Genomic DNA, 14327 nt, shown 5'->3' with positions numbered 1-14327 from the left:
TACTTACTAGATTACTGGCTTATTATAAAAGGATATAACTCAGAAACAGCCAGATGGAAGAGATGCAGAGGGCAAGTTATGGGGAAAGGGTGAGGAGACTCCAAGAACCTCCACTTGTTCACCATCCAGGAAGCTCTCTGAACCTTGTCCTGGGGTTTTAGGGGACTTTATTTCACAGGTACAATTGATTAAATCTTTGGTCACCTCTCCCCCTGCTGGAGGTCAGGGGTTGGAACTGAAAATTCCAACTCTCTAATTGCAGGGTTTGCTCAATTGGCAACCCACCCCCATCCTTAGGTGCTTTCCAAAAGTTCCCCATTAAGTTGACAAAAGGCATCTTTACTGCTCTCTACATCTAGGAAATTCCAAAGGTTTTAGAAGCTCTCTTCTAGAAACCTGGAGGAAGAACAGATTTATATATCTTGTAATTCACAACATCACAGTCTTATTTTAAACACTACCTAAGTGTTTTCATACAATAAATTCTTTTTTCTTAGATGCTTCTAAAATCATTATCTTCTGTTCCTTAAATAATCTTTATTGTAACAATTAAACCTGATATTAACAATAGGGCAGAATATTATAGATTGTTGCTGGTTGAAAAATATTTTTATAGATGCAAATATGTTGTAAAAAGAATACATATGCGTGTACACACCCACCCACACACAACTATATCCTATACTATAGGTAATAAGTAATAAAGTTGCTGAATCAAAGAAAGAGCTGACTAAGGCCTTAGAAACAGCCCCAGGGATCTGGGTAGCAGGAAGGAATGGTCAGCCCCTTCCATCTGAATGAATCAATTCCAACCTGACTTCCGTTAAATCACAAAATCACCCCCTTTGGCCAGGGAGGGAATGGCAAGACACCTTGAGGGACAGTTCCAACCTGATTGCATGGAATAGGGGACAGTTCCCAAAAAACCAAAACTATTAGAGTGCTCTAGCTAAAAAATGAAAGAGCACAAGGGTAAGGGTGACAAGCAACAAAAGGGCCACCAATAGGTCCATATGGAATATTATACAACAATTAAAATTGTAATGATTCATGGAGCAATATTTATAGTATGATGTTGATTATAAACAACAAATGCAAAGCTCTACTTTTCTTCAATAGCCTTGGAAAACATTTAGAAACACTGAACAGACATAAAATATTATATGTTTTTTATTTGAGACACAGGTCCTTGACTGTCGGTTATAATGATGGCCCTTGAATTTAGAAATATTCTAGAATATTCTGGAAATAATTCCTTCAAAAGTTGTTACAGTTAAAAAAAAGCTTATGCATTTAGAAAAGCTAACTTTTAGTTATTTGGAAAACTTAACATTTCTAATCTTTATTCCTCAGCCATGCCAAGGTTCTTATAATATAGAATAAGTTAAAATAAGTATCCATTATTAAAGAATATGTGACTGAACAGTGAATATTACTCAGCCTTTAAAAAAAAATGAGATCTTGCCATTTACATCAAATGGATTGATCTAGAAGGTATGATGTTAAGTGAAATAAGTCAGCCAGAGAAAGGTAAATGCCATACAATTTCACTCATATGTGGAATTTAAGAAACCAACCAAACAAACAAACAAACAAGAAAGAGACAAACAAAAAACACTCTTAAGTATAGAGAAAAAACTGGTGGTTACCAGAAGGGAGGTGGATGAGGGAGATGAATGAATTAGGTGAAGAGGATTAAGAGTACACTTATCATGATAAGCACTGAGAATGTATGGAATTGTGAGTCACCATTTGAATACCTGAAACTAATATAACACTATATGCTAATTATACTGGAATTAACCAACCAATTTTTAAAACTCCCCAGAAGAATATGTCACATTCGTTTTTATTAATTTATTAATAGAAGCATTAATTATTATTAATAAAATTTATTAACTTATATTAATTTATTAGTTAATAAATGATTAATTTATGCAGAAATTTCAACTGAAGTTATCTGTATTTAGCAAAATCTTTTTTTTTTTTTCAAAAAATTTTAGAAGATTTTATTTATTTGAGAGAGAGAATAGAAGCAGGGGGAGCAGCAGAGGGAGAGGGAGAAGCAGGCTCTCTGCTGAGCAGGGATCCTGATGTGGGGCTCTATCTCACAACCCCAGGATCATGACCTGAGCCAGAGGCAGATGGTCAACCAACTGAGCTACCCAGGGGCCCCTAGCAAAATCATTTCAAATTAATGCTATAAATGAGATTCAAGAAGATCTTTCTAATTTGGAAAAATAGTTTTAAATCAACTATAATTAGAGTTTAAAACAGCTTTTTTTGTGGCATTTGTGATGTTTTCCCCAAGGATTTATATTTTGACAACATAAAAATGATTAATACTTTCAACAATTCATTATTAAGATGAATAAATGACTAATATTTATTAAGTCACATAAATGAAAAGTTTTGTTAGTCTTACTTGAGCTACTACCTGTTTATCTACATCCTTTAACTTACAGATCTAAATTCTTTAATGACATCTTAAGTTTATCAATCAGGTTACTCATAACCTCAGTGATAGAAATAATGGCACTAATATGGCATATTCTTTGCCATCCTCATTGTATGTTTTCACATAATTAATACAAAGTCACTTATACTAAAATACTATACAAGTATCATTATAAATGTGTTACCAAGTTTATTACACTTAAAATTATACTCTATAGATGTGTGGAGCTTTATAAAGAATTTTGATATACATTATCTCATTTGATTTTTATAATCAACCTGTAAGGAAGGAGAAATAAGAGGAGAAATAATCTTTATTGGATGCTTACTACAGGCAAAGCACATTAAATCCAACATTGCCTGTGTATGAATTGTTTTCCCAGTGAATATATATGTTTTTACGTTATACATATTATATATCTATATTATATATTATATTTGCATTATATATTTATATATTTATAATACATCTTATATGTAGTTATATACCATGTCTCTTAAATATGACACCGAAAACACAAACAATAAAAGAAAAAAGTTGAAATTCATCAAAATTTTTGTGCTTCAAAAGGCACTAACAAAAAATTAAAAAGACAGCTCATGGTATGGAAGAAAATATTTACAAATCATATATCTGATTTAAAATTTCTATCCAGGGGTGCCTGGGTGCAGTCATTAAGTGTCTGCTTTCGGCTCAGGTCAGGATCCCAGGGTCCTGGGATTGAGCCCCGCATCGGGCTCCCTCCCTGCTCAGCAGGAAGCGTGTGTCTCCCTTCCCCACTGCCCGCTGCTTGTGTTCCCTCTCTCACTGTGTCTCTTTCTGCCAAATAAATAAATAAAATCTTAAGAAAAAAATTTCTATCCAGAATATATAAAACTCTTACAACTCAACAATTAAAAAGACAATTAAAAAGACAAATAACCCAATGTAAAAAAGGAGCAGAGATTATCAATAGACATCTCCCCCCCAAAAAATACACAAATGGCCAAAAAGCACATGGAAAGATGTTCAACATCAGCTATGAGGGAAATGCAAATCAAAACCACAATGAGGGGCGTCTGGGTGGCTCAGTGGGTTAAAGCCTCTGCCTTCGGCTCAGGTCATGATCTCAGGGTCCTGGGATGGAGCCCCACATCGGGCGCTCTGCTCAGCGGGGAGCCTGCTTTCTCCTCTCTCTCTGCCTACATCTGATCTCTGTCTGTCAAATAAATAAATAAATCTTAAAAAACAAAAAAACAACATGCAATGAGACCTAAAATAGCCAAATCAACAATCTTGACAAAGAGCAACAAAGTTGGAGGACTCCCACTTACTGATCTCTCAACTTTTTACAAAGTTACAGCTAGAGACAGAGGTACTAACACTAAAATCATAGAGTTCAGAAATAAACCCATATGTCTATGGATGACTGATTTTCAACAAGAGTATGAAGACAATTTAATGAAGAAAGACCAGCCTTCTCAACAAATGGTGCTGGGAGATCTGGATATCTGCAATCAAAAGAATGAAGTTGGACCTTTACCTCACCCTGTATACAGAAATTAACTGAAAATGGCATAAAGACCTAAATATAAGATCTAAAACTATGCAACTTTTAGGCAAAAACATAAAACTATGCAACTTTTAGGCAAAAACATAAATAAAAGCCTAAATGTTCATGATCTTGGATTCCATAGTGATTTCCTACATATTATATCCAAAGCACAAGCAAATGCACATCTAAATCAATTTTGATGAGACACCACTTACCCCACTAGGATGGCTATGATAAAAAAGACAAAAAGTAGCAAGCGTTAGCAAGGATATGGAGAAACTGGAGTCCTCACGCATTGCTGATGGGAATGTAAAAATGACACAGCTGCTTTGGAAAACAATCTAGCAGTTCCTCAAAAGATCAAACACAGAAATTACCATATAACACAGCAATTACACTCCTCAACACATACCCAAGAGAGATGAAACCAGGCATCCACACAAAACGTATGCACAAATGGGCATAACAGCATTATTCCTAATAGTCCCTCAACTGACAAATGGATAGACAATGAACTATTATGTGGCAATACAAAGAAATGATATACTGACATATACTACCATGTAGATGAACTCTGAAAACATGCTAACTGAAAGAAGCCAGTAACCAAAAGTCACATATTGTCTGATTCCATTTATATGAATTGTTCAGAATAGACAAATCTCTACAGACAGGAAGTAGATTAGTATTGTCTAGGGCTGGGGGGCAGTGAGGAGTGACTGCCAATCTGTACAAGGTTTCATTTTGGGGTGATAAAAATCTAAAATTAACTGTGGTGATGGTTGCACAGCCCTGTGACTATATCAAAAACCATTGAATTGTGTACTTTCAGTGGTGAATTTTGTGCTATTGAGTTATATCTTAATAAAGTTGTTAAAAAGAAGATGCTTAAAAAAATGTGAAGATACTAAAAAAAAAGTTGGTGTTAATCTCCAAACTCAGATCTCATATATGATAATATCAATGTTAATACCAGCAAAGTCATCAAATAACCCTATAAACTGTTTAATTCTCTAAAATATAAAATGCAAAACAGTCCCATGTCATAAAAATCTTAGTTTCAGAGATACTAATATACAGCAGTGATCCCATTGCTAATGTGTGGAAGCAGCAAAGTATGGTAGTTCTAAGGCTACATCTTTTACTTGTACTAAATAAGATGTGAATTTTTTTAAAGCACAATATGTTTCTGGGATATCAGACCACAGAAATCTTTAACTCCACAACCAATAGAGAAAAAGAAAGAAGAACATATTGAAATTCCTTTGGATGTACCATCTACTTTTTTGCATCTCGATCTCTCCTGGAAACCTCTCACTAAGGTAAGTAACATGCAATCTAGTCCATTCTATTTGCTTGCGAATACTCTGTAATATATATGCATATACATACATGTATAAACACACTCTAGAAAGCTCAAGTTAACAAAGGACTTCATTCATTTAACCAATAAATTCTTTCATTGAGAATTATTGTGATGCTTGCCTAGGTCAAGCCAGAAATCACAATTTTTGTGACCTCAAGATTGATATTTGTTCATGTATAAGCATGCCCCAACTTACTGATGGTTTATATAATAATTATTCATTTGTATAAACAGTTTCTTGTAAATCAGTAAGCTCTGGAAAGCTGATTTTTCTCTAGAAAGCTAATTTTAATTCCTAATATAGGCAAAATTCTATATATTTTGCATGTAGTAGGAAAGAGTATTTTATTTATTTTTTAAAAGTATTTTAATATCTATGACCAAACAAAACTGAAAGTAATTGAAAGAGGAATTATTTGTACGTTTCTAGAAAGGCAGAGCTTTGAAGAAAAACAATTTTAATTGAAGAAAAATATAGCTGTGGATTGTGGAAAGTATGAATGGGCTTCAGCAATTTGATGACTCTCTTTTTTTCAGAATGTCTAGTTTCAATTCCAAACTTAATATTTATCCCCTATCCTATAACCATCACTAGAATTATATTAATATGTATTTGCTCCAAATGTAAGAGAGAACACAGAGGGGTAAGAATATTCCAGAAGGAGCTGGGATTAGAAATTAGAAATTAGAAAAAGAGGATTAGGAATTTTCTGGGTTAGGATTTACCGAGCTATAAATCATTTAAAAAGAAATGAACAAACAGAAACTTATCAGGGAATCATTGTCAGCATGTGGACAAATATCCTGAGGGAGAAATGTGGGGCAAACACTGAGAGGGAAAAATATGAAGTGTGGCAGCTTCTCATTCTGGTGCAGATCCAAGCCATTTCTGGAACTCAGGGGTACATGTGTCCCCAAGGGGACTCAACGGTGCCTGGCAGATGAAAAGACCCCACACAACTTTCTAGAGCTTCATTTAAGTGAAAGATGTAGGAACCAGGAGACTAAACCATTATTTTATAATAAAACCAAAAAGGATGTATTATGAATTAGAATACACAATATTTTCAGAAATTCAACACATGAGATTGGAATTTGGAAATGAGCCCCTAGGCAAGCTCCCTTTAGTCACAGGATTATTTATTTATTTATTTATAAAAATCTTATTTATGTATTTGACAGAGAGAGAGCACATGAGTGCACAAGGAGTGCACAAGCAGGAGGAAGGGCAGAGGAAGAGGGAGAAGCAGGCTCCCTCTGGAACAGGGAGTTTGACTTGGGATTCAATCCCAGGACCCTGGTATCATAACCCCAGTCAAGGGCAGACACCAACTGACTGAGCCACCCAGACAGCCTGAGTTGCAGCATTTTAGAAACTGTGGTTTAGGCTGTGGAGAAAAGCAACTAGGAATCTGGGGGAGAATGGTAAAGGGACAAAAGGAGGGAGGTGGGACACAGCCATCTGGGGGTGGAAAGAAAAAGAAAGAGTAAATCACCCATAGGATATATGGAAATAATTTTTCTTCTGTGTTCTCCCAAAAGTTAAGGCTGTCTAAAGGTGAAACAAGTTTAGACCACTGCCCAACAAAGATCAGCCTGAGTGAAGACGATCTCCTTTACAACACACAAGGTAACTGCATTTGCTTATTGAAATGGCATGTAATAGTTTGAGAATTAGTGATTCTTTATGTCCAGGGTGAGTTACTTGCTAAGATAGTCTGATTTGTAAAAAGATTACAGAAAACCAAACCCTCCAATTGGAACTTTATAATGGCTGTAATAACTATAGGGGTACCAGGGTGCCTCGGTTGGGTTAAGTGTCCATCTCTTGATTTAGGCTCAGGTCATGATCTCAGAGTTGTGAGATGGAGCCCTGCCTCAGGCTCTGCACTGGATGTTGGAGTCTGCTTAAGATTCTCTCTCTCCCCTTCCCCATCACTCACTCTCAAAACACACACACACACACACACACACACACACACACAATACTATAGCCAACACATTAAAACTGCCTATACACACATGCAAAGATTTGATGATAGAATTCAGTTTAGTTGAGTCTTATAAATATCGAGTATATTTTTGAGAATTTATTACATTAAAAAGTTTACAAAGCTGTGTTTATAAGTACATATGTGCTCAAAGAATAATTCTATAGAACAGAACATATCTTGAGTCTAACAAAGTGAGTTATGAAGTATAAGAAATAATTACCATTCCTAGTCAGACTATAATAGAAAAATTAATATTTGTACAGCACCATGATAAAATAGAGAAATAACAATTGCATTTTAAATCTATCTCAACTCAACCTTACACCTTTGTTGAAGTAATTGAAGGGTACACATACAAATGTCAAAACTATTAAAATAAAGGTGTGCATGAATATCCCACCCTGAGAGCAATGCACAGTGAAACTGTAGAAGAATCACTAGAAACTGAAGTATTTTCCAAATATTTGCCTTGTCAAATGGATTTCCATTTATAAATTGTTGAATGTTCAGTTAAATGACAGAATATCTCGGAAAAAACACAATATGTATATAATGCCCTGCTTGGGCAAAACTCACTTTGAAGCTACAACCCAAGACCTCATGCTAAAAAACAAAAAAAAACCAAACAAACAAACAAAAAAAAATCACTAAATGTTTATAGACCTTTTCTAAGCAATTTTAAAACATTGCATGTTTTTTTATGTATCTGGGCCTGCTTCATTCCAGAAAGAATGGAAGGTGAGTGCTCTCCTCCACTTCTCTGTATTCAACTGTCAGTTACAATTTATTCACTTCCAGCCATGAGTTAGGTTCTGTGCTAACACTGCACCTGCTTTCATCCATTTACCAGGTATTTATAAAGTGCTTATTTTATGCTAGACCCTGGGGGTGCAATGGTGTGTAAAACAGATTCTAATGATCATGACAATCCTGCAAACTGGGAATTTTCATTACCATTTTACGATTAAGGAAACCCAAGACTGTGAGGTTATTGTAACTTGTAAAGAGTAACTCATTAGGGGCTCCTGGGTGGTTCAGTTTGTTGAGCTGCGACCTTTGGCTCAGAGTCCTGAGGCTGAGCCCACGTTGGGCTCCCTGCTCACCCGGGAACCTGTGTCTCCCCCTCCTCCTCCCTCCCCCACCCCTCCTGCTCTCTCTCTCTCTCTCTCTCTCTCAAATAAATCAAGTCTTAAAAAAAAGAGTAACTCATTAGATGCTCTACTCTTACTTTTCAAATTAATGAAAAAAGATGATCACAAGGATCTTACTGCTTTGATCTGGTTTATAGTAAGGATATCACTATATCTTTGAAAAGTGTTTTTTCCCCCTTGTTCACTTTCAACATGTTTATTGAGGTATAATTGACATACAATAAAACGGAATGTTTTCAACACAAGGCTATTACGTATACATATGCATAGACATATACATGTACATGTACATATACATATACATGTCTTTGTATGGACATGTGCTCTTATTTACCTGGGTAAATACCTAGGAATGGGATGATTAAATCATATGGCAGGTGTATGTTTAACTTTTTAAGAAACTGCCAAAGTGTTTTACAAAGCAGTTATACCATTTTACATTCCACCAAGCAGTGCAGGAGAGTTCCATAGCTGGTATGGCTAGTCTTTTTAACCGAACTATTCTAAAACGGGTGTAATGATATCTTATTTACATTTACCCAATGACTAAAGATGTTGAGTGTATTTGCATGTATTTTTTTTTAAAGATTTTATTTATTTGACAGAGAGAGATCACAAGTAGATAGAGAGGCAGGCAGAGAGAGAGAGAGGGAAGCAGGCTCCCCGCTGAGCAGAGAGCCCGATGTGGGACTCGATCCCAGGACCCTGAGATCATGACCTGAGCCGAAGGCAGCGGCTTAACCCACTGAGCCACCCAGGCACCCGCATGTACTTTTTTTTTTGCCACTCATATATATATCTTTTTTGGTGAAGTGTCCATATCTTTTACCCCTTTTTCAGTTGTGCTGTTTGTTTTCTTATTGTTGAGTTTTCAGAGCTCTTCAAATATGGCATACTAGTCCTTTATCAGATATATGATTTGCAAATATTTTCTCCCAGTCTGTGACTTACACTCTATTAAAATATTAAATGTCGGGTGCCTGGGTAGCTCAGTGGGTTAAGCATCTGCCTTCAGCTCAGGTCATGATCCCAGGGTCCTGGGGTCAAGCCCCTCATTGGGCTCCCTGCTCAGTGGGGAGCCTGCTTCTCCCTACCCCTCTGCCTACTTGTGCTCCCTCTCCATCTCTCTGTCAACTAAGTAAATAAAATCTTTAAAAAATATATTAAGTGTCCTTCTCCTAACACTGTCTTTTGAGAAGCAGAAGTTTTTAATTTTGAGGAAGTCCAGTTCATTGGTTTGTTCTTTTGAGGGTCATGATTCCGGTTTTGAATATTGACTGAAGGTTGGGATTTTTTCCTAGGACTTTTATAGTTTTATAACTATGATCTTCATTGAGATGATTTTTTTCTATGCACAAATTATGGATCAGAGTTGATTTGTGTGTGGTGTTCCAGCACCAGTGGTTGAAAACACATCCTTTTTCCACTGGATTGCTTTTGCACCTTTGTCAAAAATCACTTGTCCAAATATGTGAGAGTCCATTTCTGAACTCTCTGTTTTGTTCTGTTGATCTCGGTTTATCTTTACACCAATAGCACACTGTCTTGGTTACTGTAACTTTATAATTAGTCTTGAAATTAGTGCTAGTCCTTCAACTTTTTTTCTTTTTCAAAGTAGTTTTTGACCAACCTAGGTTTCTTGCTTTCCCATGGGAATTTTGTATCTTTTTTTTTTAAATTTTTTATTTATTTGACAGAGAGAAATCACAACTAGGCAGAGAGGCAGGCAGAGAGAGAGGAGGAAGCAGGCTCCCTGCAGAGCAGAGAGCCCAATGTGGGGCTCGATCCCAGGACCCTGGGACCATGACCTGAGCCGAAGGCAGAGGAGGGAATTTTGTATTTTTTGTCTTGCATAAACCAGCTTTGATTTTGATTGGCAAATCAGTGTTACAAGATCAATGTTACAAGAATTTGGTGTCTGCACAATAGAGTCTTTCGAGTCATTAGTACGGTATAGCTCCCCATCTACTTAGGTCTTTAGTTTCTCAGTGATGTTTTATAGTTTTGAGTGTAAACGTCTTTCACTTCTTTTGGCAGATTTGTCTCTAAGTCTTTCACATTTTTTTGGCACTCTAGTAAATGGTACTTTCAAATTTTTAATTTCTGATTGTTCATTACCGGTGTAAAAAAATCCAATTGATTTCTGAGTCTTGATTTTGTATCCTACAATCTTCCTAAAATCACATTAGTTATAGTAGCTTATTTGTAGATTTATTTGGGCTCTCTATGTAGATGATAATGTCATCTGTAAATAAGGACAGCTTTACTTCTCTTCTGATCTGTATGACTTCTTTCTTAACTGATTACACTGGCTAGAAATCTCAGGAGGCAAAGTGGTTAGAGAGCATTCTTGTTTTATGCCAGATCTTAGGGAGAAAGCATTTAGTCTTCCCCTGTTAAGTACGATGTTAGCTGTAGGGTTTTTCTAGATTCCTTTATCACGCTGAAGAATTTCCCTTCTGTAATACCAATTAATGTTGGATTTTGTCAAAAGATTTTTCCGCATTTTGGGAGATGATCATATGCTTTTTTTCCTTTTTAAACTTATTAATATGGAAAATTACTTTGATTAATATCTGAATATTAAACTAGTTCTGGATTCCTGGGAGAAACTCCACTTGGTTGTGATTTAGGAATTGTTATCGCTGAATTTTTTGAAGAACAATTTTTACACTGTTATCTCTATACTTATATCTGCATTTATTCAAGACATGTATTAACCCTTGCAAAGTGCTAGGCTCTGAAGATATAGCTGTGGAAAGATAATTCTCTGCTTCTGTGGAGCTTACCTTCTGGTGTGATAGATACATATCTATATCCACTTAAGGAAGGACCTATCTAAAATGAAGCATGAATGTCATCAAACAGGAATACTCCCCATAAAACGAATGTTCTCTTTCCAGATGAAGTCATTTTGTGGATATTTCTCAGAGGAAGGTATACTGGCTAAATCGGTTCATAAAGGAAATGGACAGATAATTTTTTAGACTCTCAGCTGAGGCTGTGGTTGGCTATGTCCCTTTATGTGTGTTCAGAAGTTCACGCTGCAGGCAATCCCACAAGTCCTGGAGAAAATTAAATTTCACTTGGTAATCTCAGTGTATCTTGCTAACACATACCTCTGATCACTAAAGGCAGTTACTGCAGTCATGGCCTGCCTCCCGCAAATGGCCAGCTCTCCGAACTTTATTTGAAATCTCATTATGGTATTTTGAATCCCCTTAGGACACATTGCCAGCTATGCACCTACTCTGACCAGACTTGAACCTGTTGCCTAGAATACACTGATATGTTTGTTGAGCACATTTTGTTTATTGACCCTACATTGGTTCTCCTTCAGCCTTCCACCAAGAATCCCAAATTCACGCTCTCCCACCATCATGACCCGGGTCGGCTCACTGTCCGGTGCTATGTTGCCACCTAGTGGCTGCCGGCCACATGGCTCTCACCTGCCATGTTAGATCTGCAGAAGTCCATGCCCTTCTGAGCGCTCACTTTCACATGTTCTTTTTGTTTATTCTGTTACAGAAGACCTTTCTCTAAATGTTTTCGGAATTCCTATTTGGAATTGCTTTCAGATCCTCCGTCATATTCTTCTGAACACTGTGGCATAGTAGTTAAATGTGGATTCTGGAGTTTGGGTTTAAATTCCAAAGCCACCATAAACCTTCCTTTTTTAATAAAGCTGTTTGAGAAGAGAGATGTGAAGATAAGGGAAGTAAATAGTGAAGGTAATACCTCATGGAGTAGTGTAAAGATAAAATGAGTTAATACATAGCTCTAAGAAGAGCTCTTTGTCATCCTTGAAGGAGAATTAGTGCTTAACCCCCTCAGGAGTTACTGTGAGGACTGCGTGAACCGGCGCACAGCCAGCACACAGTTGAGGACATGGCACGTAGTCACATAGTAAGCATTTAGTAAATGTTAGCTGCTGTTAGTATCCCAGGTCCTGGCGGTGGAAATCCATGGATGGATGCTATGAGGATGATGTAGGATATTCCTGTCAAGTCTGAATAAACACAGTTCACTCACAGATGATCCCATATTTCTTTGGCCTCATTCTCTTTAACTCCACCGCAATAAACACTATCAACTAAGCCCCTTTTCTCGGAGCCCGTGCCTTGGTTTTTTTGGTTTTCCTGATACTTACTCAGTTTCTCTCCTCAGTCTTCTTTCCCTGCTGCCTTCTCATCATGAATGTCCCTCAGACTCTCAACTTCAGCAGTGTGCTTTCCTCATTGTTCACCTCTTTTGGTAACTCAGTCCCCTCTTACTCTGTTGAGAATCCTCCACCTCGCCTCTTGCTATCTCCTGGATTTGAACCCAGTCTAGTCCCTCAATGTCAGTGTGACCAGAACAGAACTTGAGTCATCCCTGTCTCTCTCCTCAGGTCCCTACATACAGTCTCTCTCTTAGGATAACTAGGTCTTCCTTTACGGCACATCTCACATTTGCCTCTTCCTTTGCATCACCTGTACTGACCCCTGGATCAGGCTCTTGGTTCCTGTTGTTAGACCAGAGGGCTCCAAACTCTTCCATCTTTTTTTTTTCCCAAAGATTTTATTTATTTGACAGAGATCACAAGTAGGCAGAGAGGCAGGCAGAGAGGCAGGCGGGGGGGTGGGGGGAGCAGGCCCCTGCTGAGCAGAGAGCCCGATGCGGGGCTTCATCCCAGGACCCTGAGATCATGGCCTGAGCCGAAGGCAGAAGCTTTAACCCACTGAGCCACCCAGGCACCCCCAAACTCTTCCATCTTGCACCCCTCAGGAAACAGAAAATTTTTAACACATATTCCCAACGAGCATGTATTTATTTACAAATTATATGCATGTTCTACTCTACTATGATATACTCTACTGATACTAATATATTAATGTATATCATTTAAAAAGAGAAAAACACACTGAAATGAGCGTGAAGAATTTGACATAAATAATATCATTTTGTAAGAACAATATTGGAATGCCTGGGTGGCTCAGATGGTTAAGGCTCTGCCTTCAGCTCAGGTCATGATCTGCAGGTCTTGGGAGTCTGTATCTTCCTCTTCTCCCCTGCTTGTGCTCTGTCTCTCTGTCTCTCTCTCTCTCTCAAATGAATAAATAAAATCTTAAAAAAAAAAGAAAGGAACAACGTGATTAAATGTACCTAGTTATTTTTTGAAATGTTGATTGACACTTTGTAATACAGCTATTTAAACGTCTGGTTTCATGTTTGACTTATTTCAATACTTGTTTTTGATATCTTATTTATTGGGAAAGGATCTACAGGCCCAAAGCAAAGGTCCCTAATAAAGGAAGTGCTGGTTGATTGTACCAACAAAGTCATAATTGGTTTTTTTTTTTTGAGAGTTTATCTAACTATCTGAGAGAGAGAGAGAGTGAGAGTTCAAGCAGGGTGAGCAGCAGGCAGAGAGAGAGGGAGAAGCAGGCTCACTGCTGAGCAGGAAGCCCAATGAGGGGCTCAACCCCAAGACCCTGGGATCACGACATGAACCAATAGCAGAAACTTAACTTACTGAAACACCCAGGTGCAACTCATAATTGTTTTTTTACTTTTGTCCATAACTATGCTATATTTTTAAAAAATGGAATGTATATTTTTAGTAGACCTGAGGTTTTTTTTCTATTTTAGTTTTCATTTATATATTTGTTTGTTGGTTTTTACATTTGTTTGTTTGTTTTCCCATGGATGATATAACCTAGATGATGAAATATTGAAATGTGGTGAGTAGGGTTCCCAGAAATTTAATATCACATTTTTTTAAAACTAATAAGTGACCTGGGAATATGCCCAAGATAATATCTTTAAGAGAACAGAAAAGCAG

At 37.1% G+C, this 14327-nt stretch overlaps 1 protein-coding gene across 1 annotated transcript in view; it reads left to right on the top strand.

Moving 5' to 3' along the window:
• Positions 1-14327, top strand: part of DNAI3 (dynein axonemal intermediate chain 3) — a 61345-nt gene that overhangs the window by 27610 nt on the left and 19408 nt on the right. The window contains exons 14-15 of the mRNA XM_046022185.1: positions 5170-5314; positions 6901-6988. Of these exons, the coding sequence (XP_045878141.1) occupies positions 5170-5314; positions 6901-6988 (233 nt within the window). The remainder of the gene's footprint in view (positions 1-5169; positions 5315-6900; positions 6989-14327) is intronic.

Source organism: Meles meles, chromosome 1 (genome assembly GCF_922984935.1).
Source record: "Meles meles chromosome 1, mMelMel3.1 paternal haplotype, whole genome shotgun sequence".
Lineage (NCBI taxonomy): Eukaryota > Metazoa > Chordata > Mammalia > Carnivora > Mustelidae > Meles > Meles meles.
This window is presented reverse-complemented; position numbering and strand designations above follow the sequence as displayed.